The sequence below is a fragment of the Bos javanicus genome, chromosome 1 (assembly GCF_032452875.1).
Source record: "Bos javanicus breed banteng chromosome 1, ARS-OSU_banteng_1.0, whole genome shotgun sequence".
Lineage (NCBI taxonomy): Eukaryota > Metazoa > Chordata > Mammalia > Artiodactyla > Bovidae > Bos > Bos javanicus.
In genome coordinates this window covers 153,350,641-153,376,706 of record NC_083868.1, presented here as the reverse complement: position 1 = coordinate 153,376,706, position 26,066 = coordinate 153,350,641, and the positions used below count along the sequence as shown (strand labels likewise).

The 26,066-nt window shown below is 47.3% G+C and overlaps 1 protein-coding gene across 3 annotated transcripts in view; it reads left to right on the top strand.

The window, feature by feature from the left end:
- RFTN1 (raftlin, lipid raft linker 1) overlaps positions 1–26,066 on the top strand; it is a 227,134-nt gene that overhangs the window by 43,380 nt on the left and 157,688 nt on the right. The window contains exon 1 of one of the 3 annotated variants that reach the window (XM_061425259.1): positions 3,902–4,262. The exons of the other annotated variants lie outside the window; for them this stretch is intronic. Coding sequence (XP_061281243.1) covers positions 4,244–4,262 — 19 coding nt within the window. The 5' untranslated portion in view covers positions 3,902–4,243. Of the gene's footprint in view, positions 1–3,901; positions 4,263–26,066 lie in introns of those variants that run through there. 3 annotated transcript variants of the gene reach the window in all.

Genomic DNA, 26,066 nt, shown 5'->3' with positions numbered 1-26,066 from the left:
AATCACTCCTGAATATTCATTGGAAGGGCTGATGCTGAAGCTGAAACTGCTGAAACTCCAACACCGACTCGATGGACATGAGTTTGAGCAAGCTCTGGGAGTTGGTGATGGACAGGGAAGCCTGGTGTGCTGCAGTCCATGGGGTCGAAAAGAGCTGGACAAGACTGAGCGACTGAACTGAACTGATGTGAAGAACTGACTCATTGGAAAAGACCCTGATGCTGGGAAAGATTGAAGGCGGGAGGAGAAGGAGACGACAGAGGATGAGATGATTGGATGGCATCACCAACTCTATGGACATGAGTTTCAGCAAACTCCAGGAGTTGGTGATGGACAGGGAGGCCTGGCGTGCTGCCGTCCATGGGGTCACAAAGAGTCAGATACAACTGAGCGACTGAACTGATTATTAGTTGTCTTTGTGATTTATTTAAAAACCAGATTTTGATCATAAATTCAGTCCTTGAGTATAACTTGGTCCTTGAGAAAAAGTCATGCATGTTAAAATGGTTTCTTTCAATGTACGGTTTCTGGAAACAGGTGTGAGAGGCGGAGGCCACCTAAATTCTTACGTTAGGTAGAGCAAGTGTGAAACTTTTCAAAGCTCCTTTTCTTGCCTGACCTCACTTCAGCTTTGAACAACTCTTTGACGTCGGTTGGACAGGTGGTGGGTATAGTTCTAAAGGAGCTGCTTTAAGACTCTTGTCTAACTTCCGGTAGAAGTTACCGGAAGTTCTAAGTTCCGGTAGAAGTTACCGGAAGTGGGGTGGGTCTTCGCTGATTGTCTTTTTTTCCTTGAGCGTGAGCCACACATTCACCTGATTTTGGAATAATTTTGGGTGGTGTCCTGGACGTTATATGATGTTGTGTCACAGAGACTCTAGATTCTGCTGCGCTCGTCTGATGAGGGTCGGTTTTCCTGTCAGCCTGTGGTTTACTTGATTGGACTCCAGCTGTGAACTCTGTTTCTGAGGTGGGGGCTTCAGGGCTCTGTTTTTCCAGCCTTGACGGGGCTGGTTGGAGAGGGCTTCACACATGCATGGTCCAGGGGTCAGTCGGAGATGTGGACACAGTTTCTACTCAGAATTTGAAATGTCCTCTCTCTGGCTCCCTCCTTTCTGGGATTCCCCCCTTCATGTTCCAGCAGCAGAAGCACCCCAGGATTCTGTCTTAAGTTTCTCCAAGCCAGGAAAACTGTGAGTTTCTGGGTTTAAGTTGCCCCTGTGGCCCAGACCGGGACTTGACCTTGGCTAAGAGCTGTAAATAACAGGAGCTCCTTGAACTCCCTTTCTTCCAAGTATCAACTCCGCTTCAGTACCTACTTGCTTTGGCTCCCTCTCCAGAGCCCTCAGATAGATTTTCTTTCTTTTTTTGGTTTTGTCCTGTGTTTTAGTTGTCGTCTGCAGGAGACTTGATCTGATAGGGGCTTCCTCAGCCTGTATACAGAAGGAGAGCTGGAAGGACAAATACCAGTATTCACATTTTACAGATGGACAGATGAAGCACCGAGGAATCCACCTCGGAGCTTGTTAGTAAGGACTGAATACAAGTTTCTGGGGCTGTGGACCACTCTCATCCACCTCTCTCCTCATGAGGACTGGCTCAGTAGTAGTCCAGGGGAAATTTCCCTTTCTGCTTCAGTGCCATTGGAAAGACACATGAGGGCTTCCTGCTGATGCTGATAAATCGATCGTCCATGGAGGCCAGAACTCCGATGTGCTGGATGGGGCATGTTTTAAGGTCTCTGATTGATCCAGGTTTACAGTTCATGCTTCTTGCTGCTAACTCCATGACCTCACCTCTCTGAGCCCACAGCAACATGCGGTCTCTGCCAGGGTGAATGAGATGCTGTATTCGGAGGGCCTGGTACAGAGCAGACCTTCAGGAAATGTCTCCGAGTCGACTGGAGGAGTCCTTGGGGTGTCTTTTCTGTGATTCATCCCCCCATCTCCCGCAGCGCTGGCCTTGACTCTGCGTCCAGGCATTGGTATTGTGGGAGGAAAGAAAGAAAGAAAGTGAAGCCACTCAGTTGTGTCCAACTCTTGCGACCCTGTGGACTGTAGCCCACCAGGCTCCTCCGTCCATGGAATTCTCCAGGCAAGAATATGAGAGTGGGTTGCCATTTCCTTCTCCAGGGGGTCTTCTCGGCCCAGGGATCAAACCCAGGTCTCCCACACTGCAGGAGGTTTCTTTACCATCTGAGCCACCAGGGAAGCCGACATGGGAGGCGGGGAGAAGCGAAACTTCCCATTCAAGGTGAGCAGGCATCTCCCAGGCCCAGGGTCTTTCTCTGTGGAAGTCTTGGGGGGCCCAAACCCGGTTGTCTGCCCTGAGCTCCCCTCTGTTCCCGTCGCCCCGCTCTCCTTCCCTGGACTATGCTCATGCTGAGGGCTGTAGACCTGCCTTTATAAGGCCTCTCAGCACTGGCTCATCCTGCTGTTCCTGTGACTGGTGCCCAGTGCTTGTCCTACCCTGATAACTGCACCTGGCTGCTGTTGGCAACTCCCGCCATTGTGAAAGCCTTAATAAAAATGGTCAGTTCAGTTCCATCGCTCAGTCGTGTCCGACTCTTTGTGATCCCATGGACTGCTGCACACCAGGCCTCCCTGTCCATCACCAACTCCCAGAGCTCGCTCAAACTCATGTCCACTGAGTCGGTGATGCCATCCAGCCATCTCATCCTCTGTCACCCCCTTCTCCTCCTGCTCCCAATCCTTCCCAGCATCAGAGTCTTTTCAAATGAGTCAGCTCTTTGCATGAGGTGGCCAAAGTATTGGAGTTTCAGCTTCAGCATCAGTCCTTCCAGTAAACACCCAGGACTGATCTCCTTTAGGATGGACTGGTTGGATCTCCTTGCAGTCCAAGGGACTCTCAAGAGTCTTCTCCAACACCACAGTTCAAAAGCATCAATTCTTTGGCGCTCAGCTTTCTTTATAGTCCAGCTCTCACATCCATACATGACTACTGGAAAAACTGTAGCCTTGACTAGATGGACCTTTGTTGGCAAAGTAATGTCTCTGCTTTTTAATATGCTGTCTAGGTGATAGACACTGTCGTAGAATACTTACCAACAACATCCCAGCAGCCGCTGGCAGCTTGGATAGCATTTTACTACATGCCAGGCCCTGGTTGAAGCCCTTCACATGTATTGACTCCTTTAATCCTCATGACACTCCAGCCACCTTGTACTATGATCATGCCCATTTTACAGATGAGAAAACTTCTAGGGACTTGGGCCCAGGTTCCTAAATCCGGAAACTGTGCCCTTGGCCACTTTGCTGAACAATTTTTTTTTTTACATGCAGCCGGGTGGGCACCTCTGGCGTAGGGACCCTTCTAGTCTTTTACTTACTTGGACCTGGAGTAGGCAAGGAACTCAAGGACCGTGAGGGGCCTGTGGCCAAAGGAAATCCCCGCCACCTGCGGCCAGGGGCCTGCTGTCGGATGTGGTTCAGGCCGGCCGTGCGGGGGGAGGATGGGCCAGCCTCCTGCCCAGGGAGGGGTGGCTGCACGCCGCCCTTGCGGGCCAGCTGCAGGAAGGGGAAGCTCATGTGCCCTTTTCTGGCTGGGTCTGATTTTGTGGCATTCACTGTCTCCCTTATAAAGATTTAATTGCTCCATTGTACTGGGGCGTCGGGGCCTAAGTCATCTTTTACGACTGGTGAAAATCGGCTCAGCTGGACTTGGTCTCAGCTCGTCCCAGTTTCCTTACCATTTTCAATCCGAGATCTGACTTTAACCTTATCTTTGTTCCGAGTCAAGTTCTGTTTTGTTTTGAAGCTCCACGAGCTGGGTTTAGTGAAGCAATGCTTCAGCCTTTTCCTCCCCCCCATCGCTCTACTTGGCTGACTCTGGCACTGAACATCTATTCGGAGGCCAGTAAACATATGAAAAACATCTGCAAAGGCCGTGATGGGGAGAGCAAACACCGTGACGGGGGTGAGGGCTGCACCCCATGGCCATGGGGTGGGACAGACAGCAGGAAAGGAGCCCTCCCGCCCACGAGCGCTCCGGACAGACCCCCGTACCTCAGAAGTTAGCAGTGCGGACTTGCAAAGTCCCAAAGACAAGTTTCCAAATGAAAACGATAAAAAGCCTTGTCGCCTGAAAGGGAGTGAGGTACGAGCCACATAAATTACGCCGACGGGACTTCTGGAAAGCGGGAAGCGTGCTGAGGCATCGCCCACCGTGGTGGAGAAACACGCCTCACCCGGTTGCCCTTACCGGGTCTGGGGTCTCCATATGGATGTTTCCCCGTGTTTCGAGTAAGCGCTTGCTGAACGCTCGGGTCTCAGAGTTTATGAAGAGGTTTGATTTATGAAGCACTTGGCTGATGAAGAAAAGATGGTGATCATGTATGCAAACGGTCTGCTGAGGAATTAAATTTGGGGTTTTAGGAGTGCGCCTGCTTCTCCCAGCCTCCTTCCCCGCAGGGTGGTCCGCAGACGGGCGTTGCTGACCTGAGGGCATGGAGGGGACGGGGCAGGGAGCTTTACAGCCTCTTCCTGTGGGTCCACCCCACTCCCTTTGCTGTGAGCAGCGCGCGTCCTCCTCTGTAGAGAGAAGATTGGGGTTCTAGCTGAAAATCAGAACTGGGCTTGAGGCCGGCTGTGAAGGAGACGAGGGGACCGCTGGTCCCCAAGAAACTGCCTTCTTGTAAAAAAAAATTCTGATTTTTTGTCTGCACCACACGGCATGTGGGATCTTCCTTCCCCAACCAGGGATCGAACATAGTCCCCCTGGAGTGGGAATGCGGAGTCCTCACCGCTGGACTGCCGGAAGTCCTGAAAGTGCTTTCTTTATGGAGTTTATCGGTGAGCAGAAAGGGATATTCCCCTGCATTCTCCCATGGGCTTCCTCAACCACCGATTGGGAAAATGGGAGTTGATGATGTCAGAGGTCTCTTCAGATTTTGTGATTCAGAACTTTTATTATCCAAGTAAATGACTGTAGGGCTTTTTATCTCTAGTACATCTTTAGAATAAAATACTTTTTTGTGGCAAAGTCAGAAGGAGGCATGTGGTCCTCGGGTAGGGCTTCATTCCTTTGCAGGTTGGGAAGGTGGGATGGTGCGCTTTAAAGGGATTCTTTATCGCAAAAGCAGAGGGGCAAGGAAGAGAGTCTGGAAGGCGCGTTTGGGGGAGACCCGGGACTGTGGAGCCCTGCAGACGCTGCCCTCGGGGGCTGGGCCTGCGGGCCTGGGCACAGGGCGGCCACGGAAGGGTCCAGGGCGCGAGGGTCGCGGAGCGCTGGGCTCGCCCGGGAACGCGGGTGGGTCCTGCCCATCTGTCTCGGACTCAGTCAAAGCACCAGGAGAATTTGGGGTGCTGCCAGCGTGGCCTCGGGGGCCCTTCCCTTAGCCAAGTCCGCCTTCCTCACCACACAGAGGCTCTTATGCTGCTTCGTGAGGCCGGACGCCATTACTCTGATGCAGTCGTCTTCCTCCCCTCTTACACTTGGTTTTGCACGCTGGAGCCCTAAGTGTGTTTTCCCTGGGAAAACGGGGCTTCACAGTTGGCAGGACGGGGACAAGCTTAGCTCAGCCTTCTGCACAAGATGCCGTGAAACAGAAAAGGCAAACTGGGCCCGTCAGGTGTGTGTGTGTGTGTGTGTGTGTGTGTGTATAGGTGTGTGTGTGTGCGCATATGTGTGGGTGTGTATGTGTATATGTGTGTGTGTGTGCGTGCAAATGTGTGGGGGTGTACGTGTATAGGTGTGTGGGTGGGTATGTGTCTATGTATGGGTGTGTGTATGTGTGTGTACGTGTATAGGTGTGTGTGTGGGTGTGTGTAGGTGTATATGTGTAGGTGTGTAGGTGTATGTGCATGTAGGTGTGTAGTGTGTGTGTGAGATCATTGTAGTGATCTTATGATTCTGAAATTTTTAGCATCCATAATTGATGTGGGGTGCTAAATTGCACCACTCATTAGATTGTACCAGTTATTAAAAAGAAGCAGATTACCATGTGCTTGTATTAAGCCAGGGAGGGGAAAAGGAAGACGGCCTTTCTTTCAAGGCCTTAGGTTTGAAACTGCATCAGATTTTTTTTTCTGCTGTTTAGTCACATATTGTGTGCGCATGCATTTGTGTCTTTCTGAGTTGCCATCCTCTGTTGGGGACATTTCTTCCCCCTGCTCAGGGACTGCCTTGATGAAAGCGCTCAGCAATCAGATGGATACAGATTGAACACATTCACAGGATTCCTTTCATTGTTCTTCCTTACATGTTTGTTTTCTGAACAGCAACAGTAAAAGAAGCCTTTCCTACCTCAGAGTGGCATCCTTGACTACTTGCCGCCCGTTATTTGTTTCAGCAGATTTCCAAGGTGACTGCTGAAATTCCCCAAATATTCCAAAGATAGACAAGTCCTTCCCTGTGTTTGCTGGGACTCCTTCTTTTTCCATCTTGGGACTGTCTGGTTGAAAACCATCGCTCTCTCGTTGTTTTGTTCATCTTTAAAAATGTTTATAATAAATCACTGCAGTAGGAAGCAACTCGTGACTAATGGGGAGGCAGCTGGACTAGAAACCAGGGGCCTTGGATGTGGTCTTCTCAGAAGCTGCTTGTAAGTCACGAAACCGACGCCCGCTCCCTGGGTGCTCCGTGCTGTGCTCAGTCGTGCCCGACTCTGCGACCCTTTAGACTGTAGTCAGCCAGGCTCCTCAGTCGGTGGAATTTCCCGGGCAAGAATACTGAAGTGGGTTGCCATTTCCTTCTCCAAATGTCCCCGGACCTGTATAAAATAGGTTGACAAACTTTTTCTGTGAAGGGGAAGACATTAAGTAGTGAGGGTTTGGGGAGTCTCTCTCACAGCTATTCAGCTCTGCCCTTGTAGGGCTGCAAAATGCAAAAGCAGCCCCCCACAATATGTAAGAGAGTAACGACAATGTGCAGACCTGGCCATGTGCTGGACCTACCTGTGGGCCATGAACCTCTGGTTTCAGATATCCGTTGAAATCAGATATCTGGTTTCAGTGACGAACATTGCTCCATTTTTTTCTTATGGGTTTATAAGTTCAGTTCAGTCAGCTTTTTGTATCAGGTGGTCAAAGTATTGGAACTTCAGCTTCAGCAGTCCTTCCAATGAACACCCAGGACTGATCTCCTTTAGGATGGACTGGTTGGATCTCCTTGCAGTCCAAGGGACTCTCAAGAGTCTTCTCCAACACCAGAGTTCAAAGGCATCTATTCTTCGGTGCTCAGCTTTTTTCATAGTCCAACTCTAACATCCATACCTGACTGCTGGAAAAACCATAGCCTTGACTAGACGGACCTTTATGGGCAAAGTAATGTTGACCACAGCCTTATCTAACTCAATGAAACTAAGCCATGCTGTGTAGGGCCACCCAAGACAGATGGGTCATGGTGAAGAATTCTGATAAAACATAGTCCACGGGAGAAGGGACTGGCAAACCACTTCAGTGTTCTTGCCTTGAGAAGCCCATGAACAGTATGAAAAGGCAAAAAGATAGGACACTGGAAGATAGGTTTATGAGGGGAAGGTTAAATGTTGTAGTGAAAGCACTTCGAGAAATTTAAGGGAGGGTTTTCTGTTTCTGGGTGAGATTGAGTAGTTTGGGGCAAACTAATGATCCCGACAACCAAAGAAAAGCCGTATGAAATACTTTTTAAAAATCATTCTGTTTAAGGCCTCTGAGAGGTGCTGAGACAGCGAGGCCTTGGCGGGGGAGGGTGCTGAGGAGGTAAAGACTGGGGTGCAGGGCCCGCTTGGGGGATTGGAGGATGCAGGCACAGAGGACGCAGGAGTCCTCCAGCTGAGAGCCAGGCCCTCAGAGAGGGGGACCAGCTCGCTCCAGATCAGGGCGCCGGGCCCTCCCACACCTGCTCCGTCTGCTCAGCGCGAGGGGAGGACAGCCGTCTCCTGAGGAGGCACCCTCATCACAGGTCCCCTCAACTGTTAGTACGTGATGCTGGTATTAGTCAGAAGTTATTGTCATGCCATTGCAACTAAAAAAACAAGAGGAAGACAGATAATAGAGACAGACTCACAGGTGAACCATAATTAACTGATGTGTGATGTAGTGGAGAAAGAAAAAAAGTTTACAAAAAACTATGATTCATATGCTCAAGAGAAAAAGTTTTAATGGAGAAAATAGGGGGAAAGATGGAAAACTTCATAAGAGAATTGGAACCTGTAAAGAACCGAGTGGAATCAGAGGATCAAACAAATCTATAAAGAATCTGTTTGTGGGAAAGTACCTGAAATAAAAGAACTGGACAGCATGCGGAATCACAGAAGATCAGATGTAGCGGAAGACAAGGAGGAGTGAACTGGGGAAAGATTAGTGGAAGTTATTCAAACTGAAGGGCAGAGAGTTAACAGTGGAACAAAGAGAAAAGAGACAAGTGGGTCACAATGAGAAAGTCTAAGGTATGTGTGACTGGAGTCTCGGGAGAAGATGGGGACAGGTGGGATAGAAGCAGTATTTGAAGAGATCATGGCTAAGAGTTTCCCCCACACTTGTGAGCCACATCAGCCTAGAGAGTCAAGAAGCTTTGCCAACTCCAAGCGTAATAAAGACAGAGCATAGAGTGCCGAATGGATGAAGATGCTATCAGAAGCACACACCACGCTGGCGCTTTAGACTTCTGTTACCAGTGGGTGAGACACATCACAGCAACGTGGATGGACCTAGAGACTGTCGTACTCAGCAAAGTAAGTCACAGAGAGGAAGACGCATATCATACGATACCATTCAACGTGGAATCTAAAATGTGACACAGAGGGACGTACCTGCAGATCAGAAACAGATTCACAGACGTGGAGAACAGATTCGTGTCTGCCAAGGGAGTGGGGAGGGATGGCTTGGGATTAACAGGTGCAGACTATTCTATGGAGAATGGACAGACAACAAGGTCCTACTGTAGAGCAGAGGGAAGTAGATTCAATATCCCGTGATAAACCATAATGGAAAAGAATATGAAAAATATGTACACGCATGTATATGTGTGTGTGTATATATATAAAGCTGAATCACATTGCTGGACGCTGGAAATTACCACAACATGGTAAATCAACTATACTTCAATAATTTTTTAAAACGTATTAGTTTTTAATTGAAGGGTAATTGCTTTACAATATTGTGCTGGTTTCTACCAAACATCCGCATGGAGCAGCCATAGGTTTTCTGTGATGTCCCCTCTCTCTTGAGCCTCCCTCCTACCTCCCTCCCCGTCCCACCCCTAGGTTGTTACCGAGCCCGGGCTGAGTTCCCTGGGTCGTACGGCAGACTCCCGTTGGCTGGCTGCTTCACGCGTGGTCGCGTATGATTCCACGTTATTCTCTCCATACGTGTTTTAAAAGGCAGGATGTTCCTGGAGCTGCACCGCGTGCGTCACACGCGTCCTCTCGTTTAGTCCTCGGACACCTCTCTAAGACACGTGCCGTTATTCCCACCTTCGTCCAGATGGAACCTCTCAGGTCCAGAGAGGTCAGCACTTGCCGAGCCACCGTGCAGCTCGTGAGGCAGAGGCAGCATCGGATACAAGCCTTGGGGCTTTGGAGCCCCTCCCTGAACTGCTGCGAGTCAGTGGCTGGGCTTCTGGTCGGACTGCTGCTGGCAGCTGGCTTTTAGACCTTGGGCCCTGAAGTCCTATGGCCCTGTGAGTTTTTATCAGGGAGAAAAAAAAAAAAACCCTTCAAGCCTGGATTATTAGGATATGACACGCTGGGACTTCCCTGGTGGCCCAGGGGCTGTGACTCCACGCTCCTAGTGCAGGGAACCTGGGTTCGATCCCTGGTCAAGGAACGAAGATCTCACATGCTGTGCGGTGCCCTCAAGGGAAAAAAAAAAAACAAACCAGAGACAAGAGTGACCTGTTGATCTGCCAGGCGAGGGAGAGAATTCGCTTACACTGCTTACAGACAAGGCTGACGGGGGCTTACTGTGGCACATTTTGGTATTTGCTGATGGTGGAGGCGTTCTGGAAGGAAAAACTACTTCTGGGTTCACTGGCCAAACCTGTACCGTCTGAGTAAATTTGAGGTAATGACTCAGATTATTGAGACCCTGCCTGCCAGATAATGGAGGAAAATGGGGTTATTCATTTGAAGTAGCTAGGTAATTGGGTCTGCCTCCCTTTGATAATGTAAACATGGTCATCGTGTATAATTGTGTAATTGCCTGACAGGGCCCTATTCTTTCTCTCGAGTCGTCTGTTACTGCCTGTGGTCTGGCCCCTGGGTTATAGCACATGAGGTTATTACAGATAAACTCCAGTACTTAGCTTGGCTTTCCTAGTGAGACGTACATGCATGTATGTGCACATGTGTATATACAGGTGTGGAGTTGTGTGTATATTTTTAATTAAAAACGAAAATATAGAGGGGTATTTTAAAATTTGATTATTGCTGATAATTCGTGTAAGAGTTTTAAAGTAGTGTTTGCCTCCAAGGTAAGCCACCTTCGCGTCTATTTGAGATTGACCCCTCTTTATAAGAGGATTTTCATTGACCCACCCCCACCCTCTACCAGAAAGTCTGTATTCGAATGTAGCAGAGATTATTCCTCGTCAAAGATGGTCAGAGGAAAATTAGGTTAGGTTTGTTAGCTGCAACCTGATCTTTACCTAACGAGGTCTGTGTTGTGGTTTTGATGTTGAAAGAAAAAGTGAAAGTAAGGTGTTCGTCATCTGACTCTCTGCAATCCCATGGACTGTATCCTGCCAGGCTCCTCTGTCCATGGAATTCTCCAGGCCACAATTCGGGAGTGGGTTGCCATGCCCTCCTCCAGGGGGTCTTCCTGACCCAGGGATTGAACCCAGGTCTCCTGCATCGCAGGCAGATCCTTGACTGTCTGAGCCACCGGGGAAGCCCTTTGCTGTTGAGGCACGCACGTTTCTCTGCATCCTTCCTGAGCCTGGCATTGGCCCCTGCCTCAGGGGCCTCTGTGGGCTTTTCCATCTCACTTTCCAGAATGACTGGTGTCTTCTGAGATCTCTCCATTTGACTCTGGGGCTGATCCTCTTTTGCCTGTCATTTCGTTTCAGAAGTCTGGCCAGTCGAGGGTAGGGGCTGCCTTATGAAGGATAAATTTCTGGAGGAGGGGGAGCAGGTGGAGAGGGAGTGAGTGGGTCACGTCACAGCTGCAGAGACACTGCTCAAAGGTTCTGACATCATCAGAGTCTAAAGGATTCTTCCTGGTTTTAGACCTTCCACTCTGAACTTTGGCTTGGAAAATGAGGCTCATGATTCATATCTCTTGTTTGCATCACAGGTCTCTGATATGATACTTCTTGCCATCTCTTGTTTGACCACTTCCAATTTGCCTTGATTCATGGACCTGACATTCCAGGTTCCTATGCAATATTGCTCTTTACAGCATCAGACCTTGCTTCTATCACCAGTCACATCCACAGCTGGGTATTCTTTTTGCTTTGACTCCATCCCTTCATTCTTTCTGGAGTTATTTCTCCACTGATCTCCAGTAGCATATTGGGTACCTACTGACCTGGGGAGTTCCTCTTTCAGTATCCTATCATTTTGCCTTTTCATACTGTTCATGGGGTTCTCAAGGTAAGAATACTGAAGTGGTTTGCCATTCCCTTCTCCAGTGGACCACATTCTGTCAGATCTCTCCACCATGACCCACCTGTCTTGGGCATGGCTTAGTTTCATTGAGTTAGACAAGGCTGTGGTCCTAGTGTGATTAGATTGACTAGTTTCCTGTGAGTATGGTTTCAGTGTATCTGCCCTCTGATGCCCTCTTGCAACACCTACCGTCTTACTTGGGTTTCTCTTACCTTGGGCACGGGGTATCTCTTCACGGCTGCTCCAGCAAAGCGCAGCCGCTGCTCCTTACCTTGGACTAGGGGTACTTCTATGCAGAGTACATCATGAGAAACGCTGGACTGGAAGAAGCACAAACTGGAATCAACATTGCCAGGAGAAATATCAATAACCTCAGATATGCAGATGACACCACCCTTATGGCAGAAAGTGAAGAGGAACTAAAAAGCCTCTTGATGAAAGTGAAAGTGGAGAGTGAAAAAGTTGGCTTAAAGCTCAACATTCAGAAAACGAAGATCATGGCATCCGGTCCCACCACTTCATGGGAAATAGATGGGGAAACAGTGGAAACAGTGTCAGACTTTATTTTATTTTTTTTTAAGTGAAGCAAATGTTTTATTGAAATCGGTTGTCAAATCACAATTTATCCAAATGAACATAATGCTACATTGTTCTTAAAAGAGTGGGCACAAATATGGCACAGATAACAATCCAGCATCTATCAAAATACCATTTGTAAAGACTCTACTTATTTCGTGCTGTGTGTGAATGGGGTTCCAGCATGTAAGGTTGACTCAAAAGCAGTCAATTCTTTTCTTGATACTGTGAAAACATTTCACTACTTTGCCTCAAAATGAAAGCACACGCATCCGTCCAAACAACCGTAACAATTAGGAGAAAAGACTCCAACTTAATCTGCTCCTGAAAAAAACTTCCTTCCAACCTCCACCCGGGGCTAGGAAGAAAAATTTCCCAGCAACAATGGGACATTCTGTATGTCTCCCCCACAACCCCCGCAAAAAAAAAAAAAAAACTTTTATTTTTAGCATACTATGCATAATAGGAAAGGGACCTATTTCAGAGTGATACTGAACATGTAACCTAATCCTTAGTGAATTTTAAAAGAGATGGAGCTTCTGATCAGGAATGTTATTTCTAGAGAGCTGTTTTCAAAGGCTGTAACTGAGGCAGCAGAAAGCTTCCCGAGACTTCACTGTGGCCGCATGCCCCGTCATATAATGTGTGATACAAAAGAATTGCACTACGCTGTACATTTCCTTAGACGTTAAGAAAAAAAAAATATACAATAGATACAGAAGGAGGGTTACTTGAAACATACACATAAATACATAAAGAATGATACTCCAGTTTGAGAAGCAGACCCAAGAATTGCCAACTCCAGTTCCGGGCTAAGAATTGAGGACCTTGAATCAGAAACATTATATGGTACTGAGGGAAAATGTCAGTGTGGTCTTGACGAGAGGAAATGTTATCTGGCTGTAGCTCCCGATGAAGCCTCAGGATTGTCAGGGGTTCTCGGGAAATGAGCAGTTGACACATCTGTTCCTCGGTTTCCAAAGTTCTGAAAGACTGGTCTCGTCAGCAGCATTCGATTTCTTCCCCTACTTGTCTTCACATTCTGGTCTTGCAAGTACACAAGTGTAAGTGATGTTTTAGGATTCCATGGCTCCAAAATCACTGCAGATGGTGACTGCAGCCATGAAATTAAAAGACGCTTACTCCTTGGAAGGAAAGTTATGACCAACCTAGATAGCATATTCGAAAGCAGAGACATTACTTTGCCAACAAAGGTCCATCTAGTCAAGGCTATGGTTTTTCCTGTGGTCATGTATGTATGTGAGAGTTGGACTGTGAAGAAGGCTGAGCACCAAAGAATTGATGCTTTTGAACTGTGGTGTTGGAGAAGACTCTTGAGAGTCCCTTGGACTGCAAGGAGATCCAACCAGTCCATTCTGAAGGAGATCAGCCCTGGGATTTCTTTGGAAGGAATGATGGTAAAGCTGAAACTCCAGTACTTTGGCCACCTCATGCAAAGAGTTGACTCATTGGATAAGACTCTGATGCTGGGAGGGATTGGGGGCAGGAGGAGAAGGGGATGACAGAGGATGAGATGGCTGGATGGCATCACTGACTCGATGGACGTGAGTCTGAGTGAACTCTGGGAGTTGGTGATGGACAGGGAGGCCTGGTGTGCTGCGATTCATGGGGTTGCAAAGAGTCGGACATGACTGAACAACTGAACTGATATGATACTTCTACCTTAGAAAAAAAGGAGAAAACTAGGAAGAAAATGTCAGTTAAGGCGAAATATTCCCCACCCCACCTCTGATTGAAATGTGTGGCTCTGGTCCTGGCTGTTGGTGTGGGTGGTTGACCCCGCTGATCTGAATATTCTGTTTCCTGCTTCGATTTGCTTGCTCAGGTGTGGTCAGGCATTAAGAGGGCTTTTCAGACAAAATGGGCTCAGCACATTCTGACATGATGCCCACCTGGGCTCCCTGAGGCCTTCCCTCTGGGCTGTGGGTTTATTTATAACATGATGGGCCTTGGGTGAAGGAGAAAGAAGGAGATTGTTTCTAGAAAACCAAATATGGTTACTTAAATCTCCCCATGTGCAACTCACCACTAGCCTCCAATAAACCTGCAAATATCAAAATGCACATAATAAAAAAAAATCACATTGCGAAAAGGGAATTGAGACAGTTTTGGTGTTTCACTGGGTGAGAAGATTCCGCATGATTTCTCCCCCTGCAGTGTATTATTCTGCGTCACACGTGTGCTCAGGCGTAGCCCACTCTTTGAGACCCCATGGACTATACTCTGTCAGGCTTGCCTCTCTGTCCATGGGATTTCCCAGCAAGAATCCTGGAGCGGGTTGCCATTTCCTCCTCCAGGGGGTCTTCCTGACCCAGGGATGGAACCTGGGTCTCCTGCATTGGCAGGTGGATTCTTCACCACTGAGCCACCTGGAATCCCAGTGTACATTTTGCATACTACTACCTGATTGTGTCTAATATTCATGTGGGTCTGGATCACTGTTCAGAAAAATTCAACCCAAGCTATGTCCACATGCATTGTTGAAATCAGCCAATCACCTGAAAAATTCTTGCTTTCAAAAGCATCTTTGGTTATCTGAGAAGAAAATATCACATTTAATTTTCTTAGTTTTTTGTTTTAGTCTGCAAATGTCAAACAGCTCCAAGTTATAGAAACAAAAAAGATAAACATAATGTATATAAATATGAGAGTTTACTTTTTCTAACATTTAAACAAATAGTCATGGTCAAGATTCTATAATAACATGTTCATCTTTGATCTTTTTCTATATCATGATGACACTGACTAGGTCCTTAAAGATATGAGTGATAGCTAGTTAAGCAAGTGTATTCTAGTCAAACTAGAATTTTTAAGAAAATTTTGAGTGTAGATTTGAGTTTGGTTTTTAGTTTTCAGTCTTTTGACATATGGGAAATGAAAAATTGTCTTTCACTAAGGCAAAGGACTTCCCATGTCTGAGTTTAGATATCTGAAATACTTTGTGAACATTACTTAGTCCTTTTTGGTTCTGTTAAGACTAATTTCATTCAGCAAAAACCAGGGTGTACTGGTTTGTAACTTTAGAGAACTCCTGAGGCCGGGTATCATATTTTAAATTTACTCTTCAGATTTTTATACTTTCAATCTGGTAGAAAAAAAGATAACAGGCTCTTTATGTGTATAAGATAAGAGTAACTATAGCTTGAGACACTCTTCAAAAGGGGCTGAAGTTTATGGAAAGTGGCTGTGGTTTTGAGAATTATTTTGACTTCTTTGTGCTTTGCGTTTGCTTTGTATGCATTTGAGTTTTTAGTTGCTGAAATTTGGCATCTATATAAGAGGCTGTTACTGTGCTGGGAGGGATTGGGGGCAGGAGGGGAAGGGGACAACAGAGGATGAGGTGGCTGGATGGCATCACCGACTCGATGGACGTGAGTCTGAGTGAACTCCGGGAGTTGGTGATGGACGGGGAGGCCTGGCGTGCTGTGATTCATGGGGTTGCAAAGAGTCGGACACGACTGAGCGACTGAACTGAACTGAACTGTGTGTGTAAATAGAACGTGTGGGTCGAATGCTTGCCTTTGTGGATGGTGAAAGGACAGTTTATGATTTATAAAGACGGAAAAGCTCAATAAAGATCTTTATTGAAGAGCTGGTGCAATAGAAAGCTATAGATACACAGGCTTCATGCAAATGAACAGAATCAATGACATGAGGGGAAAATTGACTTCCTGGTAGGAAGATGTTTTCCAAATGTCAGCAAGGACAATGTTGTTGCCTTTCCTCTGCCCTCAGGAGGCTAAGGACTCTTCTACCTGAGGCCCCAGGACCCAGCCTGAGCTTAACTGGACCATGGTGGTACCACAGACATGCTCTCCTGACCCATTTCTAGCCTGCTGGACTGCACTGGCTAGACACCTTGTCTGGTTTCGTTGTATCTCCTTGGCACCTAGTACAAACGGGACACATAGTGAAGTGCTCAGTTCAGTTCAGCTCCGTCCCCCAGTCGTGTGCGACTCTCTGCAGCACGCCAGGCCTCCCTGTCCATTACCAACTCCCGGAGCTTACACAAACTCATGTCCATTGAATCAGTGATGCCATCCAACCATCTCATCCTCTGTCATCCCCTTCTCCTCCTGCCTTCAATCTTTCCCAGCATCAGGGTCTTTTCTAGTGAGTCAGTTCGTCTCATCAGGTGGCCAAAGTATTGGAGTTTCAGCTTCAGCATCAGTCCTTCCAGTGAACACCCAGGACTGATCTCCTTTAAGATGGACTGGTTGGATCTCCTTGCAGTCCAAAGGACTCTCGAGTCTTCTCCAACACCACAGTTCAAAAGCATCAATTCTTTGGCACTCAGCTTTCTTCACAGTCCAACTCTCACATCCATACATGACTACTGAAAAACAATAGCCTTGACTAGATGGACCTTTGTTGGCAAAGTAATGTCTCTGCTTTCTAACATGCTGTCCAGATTGGTCATAACTTTTCTTCCAAGGAGCAAGCGTCTTTTAATTTCATGGCTGCAGTCACCATCTGCAGTGATTTTGGAGCCCCCCAAATAAAGTCTGTCACTGTTTCCACTGTTTCCCCAACTATTTGCCATGAACTGATGGGACCAGATGCCATGATCTTAGTTTTCTGAATGTTGAGTTTTAAGCCAACTTTTTCACTCTCCTCTTTTATTTTCATCAAGAGGCTCTTTAGTTCTTCTTCACTTTCTGCCATAAGAGTGGTGTCATCTGCATATCTGAGGTTATTGATATTTCTCCTGGCAATGTTGATTCCAGCTTGTGCTTCATCCAGCCCAGCATTTCTCATGATGTACTCTGCATATAAGTTAAATAAGCAGGGTGACAATATACAGCCTTGACGTACTTCTTTGCCTATTTGGAACTAGTCTGTTGTTCCATGTCCAGTTCTAACTGTTGCTTCCTAACCTGCATACAGATTTCTCAGGAGGCAGGTCAGGTGGTCTGGTATTCCCATCTCTTGAAGAATTTTCCACAGTTTGCTGTGATCCACACAGTCAAAGGCTTTGGCATAGTCAATAAAGCAGAAGTAGATGTTTTTCTGGAACTCTCTTGCTTTTTTGATGATTCAAAAGATGTTGGCAGTTTGATCTCTGGTTCCTCTGCCTTTTCTAAATCCAGCTTGAACATCTGGACGTTTATGGTTCATGTATTGCTGAAGCCTGGCTTGGAGAATTTTGAGCATTACTTTGCTAGTGTGTAAGATGAGTGCAGTTGTGCGGTAGTTTGAGCATTCTTTGGCATTGCCCTTCTTTGGGCCTGGAATGAAAAACTGACCTTTTCCAGTCCTGTGGCCACTGCTGAATTTTCCAGATTTGCTGGCATATTGAGTGCAGCACTTTCACAGCATCACCTTTTAGGATTTGAAATAGCTCAACTGGAATTCCTGGAGGAGGAAATAGCAACCCACTCCAGTATTCTTGCCTAGAGAATCCCGTGGACAGAGGAGCCTGGTGGGCTGCTGTCATAGGGTCTCACAGAGTTGGACACAACTGAAGTGACTTAGCGTGCATGCTTGCATTGGAGAAGGAAATGGCAACCCACTCCAGTATTCTTGCCTGGAGAATCCCAGGGACAGGGGAGCCTGGTGGGCTGCCGTCTATGGGGTCACATAGAGTTGGACACGACTGAAGCAACTTAGCAGCAGCAGCAGCAGCAGCAACTGGAAATCCATGACCTCCACTAGCTTTGTTCATAGTGATGCTTCCTAAGGCCGCCTTGACTTCACATTCCAGGATGTCTGGCTCTAGGTGAGGGATTACACCATCGTGATTATCTGGGTCATGAAGATCTTTTTTGTACAGTTCTTCTGTGTATTCTTGCCACCTCTCCTTAATATCTTCTGCTTCTGTTAGGTCCATACCATTTCTGTCCTTTATCGAGACCATCTTTGCATGAAACGTTCCCTTGGTATTTCTTATTTTCTTGAAGAGATGTCTAGTCTTTCCCATTCTATTGTAGGTGCTCAATAAATGTCTATTAAATTAATATGTCTTAATGGCAAAAAAAATCTTTTTGTAAGGATCATTTATATATTCATCTTATTCCCCACCTCACAATGACCGTTGTAGTTAAATTTTTGTTTCAGATAGCATTCTCCATTTTCGCTTAGAGGAACTGAAACAAAAAATGGAAATTTTATTATTTAAAATTCACAGAATTCAACAAGTTGTTTGGTAAGTTTGTGATGCTTATACTTCTGAAGTTTGAGCTTAAAACTGTGTTGAGACGTTTGGGGTACCTTGTATATTGTCAAAGAAGGTACCCTAACAGCTGATGTTTATTAAGTACTTACTATGTCTTAGGTGGCTAACCCTCTTGGTTTCTATAAAGATCCTGACGGGTAAATACTGTTATTGTCCTTTTTATATCTGGGGAGGCAAAAGCACTGATAGGGTAAGTAACTCGCCCACCGCCAGCCGGCACGTGGCCGAGCCAGGATTCGAACCCGGGATATCTGTCGAGGCTGCACCTCTGACCTTAAGGGCGCTGCCTCTGGGAATGACTGGCTTGAAGGAGGTATTTGTTGATGGATCGCATGTACCCTGGCAGGCCCGTCCCTTACTGAAGACATTGCATAGCCCCGTGTAGAAGTGGCAAGTCGTCTGTATCAGCAGAGGCCATAAATCAAACGTGGTGAGCTGTAGGAGACTCAAGAGCCCGTTTTCTTGTCATCGAAAATTGCACACATACTTTCTGAAGTTCTCCTAGAGCTGGCATGTTAGCTTGTAAACATTCATGGACGCGTTGAACACAGCGGGCGTTTGGATTTTATGGCGGAAGTGACTCTGGAAGCGGTTGTCATCTCTGCGTCAGCCAGAGCCCAGCAGCTCGGAGTGTGGTCCCTGGGAGTCCTGGAGGACAGAGCTGTTTTCAAAATAATACTGAGACCTCTCTTACCTTTTTTTCCCACTCTTTTACAAGCCCATGGTGGGATTTTCCACAGGTTACGTGATGTGTGATGACATCATCACTAGTTAATGTGTGCTCAGATACCCTTGTTTTTGAATTTTTCTAATATTATAAATATCACTAGATATAATTCATATAAACAAAAACTCTTAGGGACTCTCCCAGAATTAAATTTTTTTTTTTTTTTTGCTATGCTGGGTTTGCTCTGTGGTGCATGGGTGTCTTTAGTTGCATTGCATGGGTTTAGCTGCCCTGCCACGCGTGTGGGAGATATTAGTTCCCTGACCAGGGATCAAACCTGGGTCCCCTGCATTGGAAGGTAAATTCTTAAGCACTGGACCACCTGGGAAGTCCCTCCCAGAAATTTTAAGACTGAAAAAATGATTCCTTTTTTCTTAGAGTTCTCAGTGGAGGGTGGTTATTGTTTTTTGTAATAAACGTATTCCAAATCTGAGTCTGCAATCCTTTTCCAGGGTGTTAGCAGTTCGGCAAAATGAGATTTGTCTTCGGAAGACAAAACCATTCTTCCCTTTTGAGTTGCTTGTATCTTTAGGAGAATCCCTAAGCCCTGAGCAACGTATTTCCTAAAAGAAAGGGTGTTCTTTCTCCCTTGGTTCTCTGATGATTGGGTCCTCTTTCTAACTTGCAGCGTGCCCGACCCTCGTTACTGTGATTGTTAACAAGGCAGCCTGCTGAGCGCCAGAACCCATTTTTCTGTGTGATCGAAACTAAGCGGCATCCCTCCTTCCTGACCTCTCCTCCACTCCACTTGGAGGCTTTGAGAATTAGCTGCTCGTAGATTAAGTGCCCTTAATCAGTTCATCTTACATTACAACGTGAAGTTTCTCTCCTGTTCTGCAGAGGGCTTGATTTTCATTTGATATCTGCGATCATAAGAATAGTAAGTGGATTCCGAGGAAATTTCATGAAGAGGAATAATAATGCAGAGACGGGGTGGAGATTGTGGGGATGTGGAACTAATTGATTAGTTTAGAATCTTCTAATTTCCATGAGGAGTGGAGGAGCCCAATTTGTCTTTCTTCTCCTTGGCATGGCATTCTCACAGATTGTCTGATGTTTCATTAGCATCTCGACACCACAGCTGATGTCTAATTCTGTTGAGTAGGAATATCCATTGTGTTTTTGCCATGTGCATTTATTACTTCCTGATTAGATTATTTGGACTCGATTAGCTGATTGTCTGAGAGCTGGGGAGTGAACTCAGAGGGGAGAAGACCTCTTGGGGTCCTAAATTTTCAGTGTCACTGGTCTTTTGAACACAGTGGACAGCTCCTGCCCCGGTGCTAACAGACTGGACTTTGGGGGCCATAAATGCCTGGTGTGAATGCCCTCTCCTAATGAAACTTTTGGCCAGAATGCTCCCTTCCTCAGAATTTTCCTCGTCCTGACATGTGGTCAGCTTCATTGTTTCCTGTCCATCATCCCTGGTTCCTCGCCTGGTTCCAGGGTTAATTTGCATGCTTGTCATCCTGGGGTTTTTATTTTCCTGCCCCTGACCTGTGTATGGAGACTCTTTCCGGTGGATTTGAAAACCACTAGCTTCTAGTGTGAGGACCTTCACACCCGCACGCAGAGCTCAGGCGACCAAATGGTGTTCGTTTGCCAAATAAGCCTCTTTGGCGTCCCCCGCCCCCTAAAAATAACATCACTCCTGCAAGTGAGAGTCGCAGGAAGTCATCACAGGGCAAGTTCGCCTCATGGCCCCTCCGCAGCCGAGCAAACCTGGGTGACCAAACGGAGCCAAACCAAACCAAGCCACAGGGGTGGCTCCCGTGGACGCTTCTGCGCCTGCTCCCCAAGCCTGGTGGTACCCGGTCCCCGCCTGGGGGCTCCATCACTCGCCCAGACGAGGTGGTCCTGGAGGCAGAACTGTGCCCAGCAGCCTTGGTTTGTCAGGCAGTCTTGCCTCATCCCTGGAGGCCCAGGGTCTCGGGAGGCGGCGTGCTGCAGAGGAAGAGGCGGTTTTACCCATCTGTCCTTCGCAGTGATGGACTCTGTGCTCGCTGGGTCCTGATTCATCATGTTTGTCTGCTGAGTACTTGTTGAGTTCTGGTTATTAGCTGGGCAGAGGAGAGCCGGTTAGAGAGGGACCAAATGGGCAAGATGAGGTCCCGGCCGCTTTCAGAGACGCCCGAGAAGCTGCGGGTGCTCCAGCTGGTGTCTGGAGGGAGACAGCCATGGGGGAGGCTGAGGAAGCGTCTTCTAGAAAGAGCCGTGAGGGCCCGGAGGATTCTCGGGGCAGACAGGGAACTGGGGAGGGGAAGGGCGGGAAGCAGGGCCTTGTCCGCCTGCATGGATTCGCGTTCTGCCACCACATAGACATCACCCATCGACCAGGAGCTGTTTCCTGTGAGCTCAGTCTTGGCCCCACAGTCCTTTCCAGAACACGACTCCTGAAGCCTCATAAAGAATCCTTCTCGAGCAGAGGGAGCCAGGGAAGCCAGTGGCCTAAGCTGTTGAGATGCAGCTCTGACCCGGTGCTTGGGGTGGGACCTGGGGATCTACCCCACCCCCGGGGCGATTCTGCTGGGGAATAGGCCTTGACCACCCAGGAGGCAGTGTCCCTGACAGCTTAGCTGGTAAAGAAGTTGCCTGCAATGTGGGAGACCTGGGTTCGATCCCTGGGTCAGGAAGATCTCCTGGAGAAGGGATAGGCTACCCACTCCAGGATTCTTGAGCTTCCTTGGTGGCTCAGCTGGTAAGGAATTTGCCCACAATGCAGGAGGCCTGGGTTCGATCCCTGGGCTGGGAAGATCCCCTGGAGAAGGGAAAGGCTACCCACTCCAGTATTCTGGTCTGGGAGAATTCCACAGACAGTCCACGGGGTTGCGAAGAGTTGGACTCGACTGAGCGACTTTCACTTCCACGCTTGTACTCAGGACTACCTTCCTGGAAGGTTCAGTGTACCGTAAACTGTGCACACTTTACTTTTGTTTATATGCAAAGCGGAGTGAACTTCTAGGCTTCAATAATTAGAGCCAGGCTGTTCCTCTACAAAGAATGTCCAATAGTATAGACGACCTTATCTGCAGAACAGAAATAGAGACACAGACAGAGGAGAAACGTAAGAACACCAAAGCAGGAGTAGCGGTGCGGGGAGTTGGGAGGCGGGGAGTGACATGCACACACTCCTGTGTACAGAGCAGGTCAGTAACCAGAACCCACTGTAGGGCTCAGGGAGCTCTCCTCCGTGCTCTGTGGTGACCTAAATGGGAAGGAGACCCCCAAAAAGAGGGGATGTATGTGCACATATAACTCATACACTTTCCTGTGTAGCAGAAACCAGCACAACATTGTAAAGCAACTATACTCCAATAAAAATTAAATAGAAATAAATTTTTATCAATGTATATTTTTGAGGTACAAAAGAATAAAGCACATACTCCAGGTTATTATTTAAAAAAAAATAAGACTGTCCAGTAGGATTTTCAAAAATTGTGTGGCGATCAGGAGAGTTCTTAGTGTCTACCCTGTGCATTGGAGCCGTCCTGCTGGCCCCCGAAGTGGTGATGAGTCCCCCACCCCTGTGATAACTGATAGTACCCCCGTCTCCATAATGTTCCCTTGGAGACAACCATCCCTCCTGAGAACCACTGGACCGAAGCGTGGGGCTGGGGGTTTGGGGCGCTGTGCCAGCCTGTGCTTTACCCGGATTGTTAGTGTAGGCAGTGTAGGTGGAGGGCAGCCTGGAGGCAGCCTGGAGGTCAGGAAAGCTGAGGTGGGGCCGTGCAGAGGAGGGAGCCTCATAACGGAGGGTTCACAGGAGGCTTGGCAGGGGACGGCGGCCGGCTGGATGCAGGGAAGAGTTAGAGGCCGAGGCAGCTGCCGTGTCATTTCCGGTTTCGGGCCGTATCTCCCTTGGCTGTGATGTTGCAAACCGTGCGGAGGTGCAGGACGCAGGGCAGGCGCGGGGGTCGTGAACGGGTTTGTTTTGAACATGGTGAGTTTCCATCCCCCGTGCGGTTTGCCAGGGGGATTTTTCAGAACCAGCTTCAGGTGGAGACTTAGGAGTGTGGCCACGTGGAATCGTCAGGAAGGTAAGGGTGCTTGCAGCCACAGCACGGATGCGGCTTGCTTCGGCTGTGTAATTCCTCCTGGCCGGCTGGGGGCGGGCGTCACGGGGACACGGGCAGCGGTGGCCCTGCGGGTATTGGAGACCTTGACTCTGCTGTAACTCTCTCCTGGAGAAGGAAATGGCAACCCACTCCAGTATTCTTGCCTGGAGAATCGCGTGGACGGAGGAGCCTGGTGGGCTACGGTCCACGGGGTCGCAAAGAGTCGGACACGACTGATGGGGCCCTGGGGGGAGAAACCTCAGTTTCCCCTTTTGCAAAACCAGTCTTTTAGAGTTAGAACTCTAAAGTTCCAAAAGCATGTGTGTTTTATGAATTGTCAAGAAAGATATTTTATTAGGCATTATTAACACAAGGAATCTGCAATCTAAAGTTGAATAGAGTTGACCTGATAGATAAGAAAGGTTATCTCAGTAGCTTTAGGAGAAAGAGGGCTCCTGGATGTCTAATTCATCCTCCTACGGGGCTCTGGACCCTGCTCAGACACACTCTACTCCTGGCCCTCAGCGCACGTGTGCAGGACTGTTCTGGGGGCCAAGCACTGCCTGGCACCATAGTGGAAACCCAGTTCAAAGCACTCACTTATCTTAGGGGTCAGTCGTGCCACTTTAACTATAAATGGAGTTTTATATGAGCCCAGGCTTTGGATTTAGAAAGGATGCACGTAAGCCAGAAGCCTCAAAGTTCTAGAAGTTTGGATCACATATGCTTTTAAAACTTCTACGTAAAAAAACAGACAAACAAAATTGCAGTACAAGCCCACCTCAGAGATACTGCAGTTCAGTTCCAGACACCACAGTAAAGCGAGGGTCAGAGTAAAGCAAGTCACACAAATGCTTTGTTTTCCCAGTGTGTACAAAAGTTATGATTACACTATACTGCTGCTGCTGCCGCTGCCAAGTCGCTTCAGTCGTGTCTGACTCTGTGAGACCCCATAGACGGCGGCCCACCAGGCTCCCCAGTCCCTGGGATTCTCCAGGCAAGAACACTGGAGTGGGTTGCCATTTCTTTCTCCAACGCATGAAAGTGAAAAGTGAAAGTGAAGTCGCTCAGTTGTGTCCGACTCCTAGCGACCCCATGGACTGCAGCCTACCAGGCTCCTCTGTCCATGGGATTTTCCAGGCAAGAGTACTGGAGTGGGGTGCCATCGCCTTCTCCGTTATACTATACTATAGTCTGTTAATTGTGCAAAAAGCATTATATTTAAAAACAATATACATTTCTTTTCTTTTTTTATTTTTTTTAAATTTTATTTTATTTTTAAACTTTACAATATTGTATTAGTTTTGCCAAATATCAAAATGAATCCGCCACAGGTATACCTGTGTTCCCCATCCTGAACCCTCCTGCCTCCTCCCTCCCCATACCCTCCCTCTGGATCATCCCAGTGCACCAGCCCCAAGCATCCAGTATCGTGCATCGAACCTGGACTGGTGACTCGTTTCATACATGATATTATACATGTTTCAATGCCATTCTCCCAAATCTCCCCACCCTCTCCCTCTCCCACAGAGTCCATAAGACTGATCTATACATCAGTGTCTCTTTTGCTGTCTCGTACACAGGGTTATTGTTACCATCTTTCTAAATTCCATATATATGCGTTAGTATACTGTATTGGTGTTTTTCTTTCTGGCTTACTTCACTCTGTATAATAGGTTCCAGTTTCATCCACCTCATTAGAACTGATTCAAATGTATTCTTTTTAATGGCTGAGTAATACTCCATTGTGTATATGTACCACAGCTTTCTTATCCATTCATCTGCTGATGGATATCTAGGTTGCTTCCATGTCCTGGCTATTATAAACAGTGCTGCGATGAACATTGGGGTACACGTGTCTCTTTCAATTTTGGTTTCCTCAGTGTGTATGCCCAGCAGTTGGATTGCTGGATCATAAGGCAGTTCTATATCCAGTTTTTTAAGGAATCTCCACACTGTTCTTCATAGTGGCTGTACTAGTTTGCATTCCCACCAACAGTGTAAGAGAGTTCCCTTTTCTCCACACCCTCTCCAGCATTTATTGCTTGTAGACTTTTGGATCGCAGCCATTCTGACTGGTGTGAAATGGTACCTCATAGTGGTTTTGATTTGCATTTCTTTGATAATGAGTGATGTTGAGCATCTTTTCATGTGTTTGTTAGCCATCTGTATGTCTTCTTTGGAGAAATGTCTATTTAGTTCTTTGGCCCATTTTTTGACTGGGTCATTTATTTTTCTGGAGTTGAGCTGTAGGAGTTGCTTGTATATTTTTGAGATTAGTTGTTTGTCAGTTGCTTCATTTGCTATTATTTTCTTAATTAAAAAGTACTTTATTGCTGAGAATTCCCTGGCGGTACAGTGGTTAAGACTTAAAGTTTTCACTGCCATAGGCCCTGGTTAGATCCCTGGTTGGGGAACTAAGATCCTGCAAGCTGCAAAACGCAGCAAAAACAAAACAAGACAAAAAAAACAAACTTTATTGCCAAAAAAGGGCTAACTATTGTCTGACAAGACGGCGTTGCCACAAACCTTCAATTTGTGAAAAGCGTAGAGTCTGTGAAGCATAGTGAAATGAGCTATGCCCAGATGCATATCAGACAAAGGACCAGTATCCATCTTAGAAAGCAGAGACCTTTGCCAACTAAGGTCCATCTAGTCAAAGCTATGGTTTTCCCAGTAGTCATGTACAGATGTGAGAGGTTGGATCATAAAGAAGGCTGAGTGCTGAAGAATTGATGCTTTCGAATTGGTGCTGAAGGCTCTTGAGAGTTGCTTGGACTGCAAGGAGAATAAACCAGTCCATCCTAAAGAAATCAACCCTGAATATTCATTGGAAGGACTAATGCTGAAGCTGAAGCTCCAGTACTTTGGCCACCTGATGCGAAGAGCTGACTCATTGGAAAAGACCCTGATGTTGGGAAAGATTGAAGGTGGGAGGAGAAGGGGGCGACAGAGGATGAGATG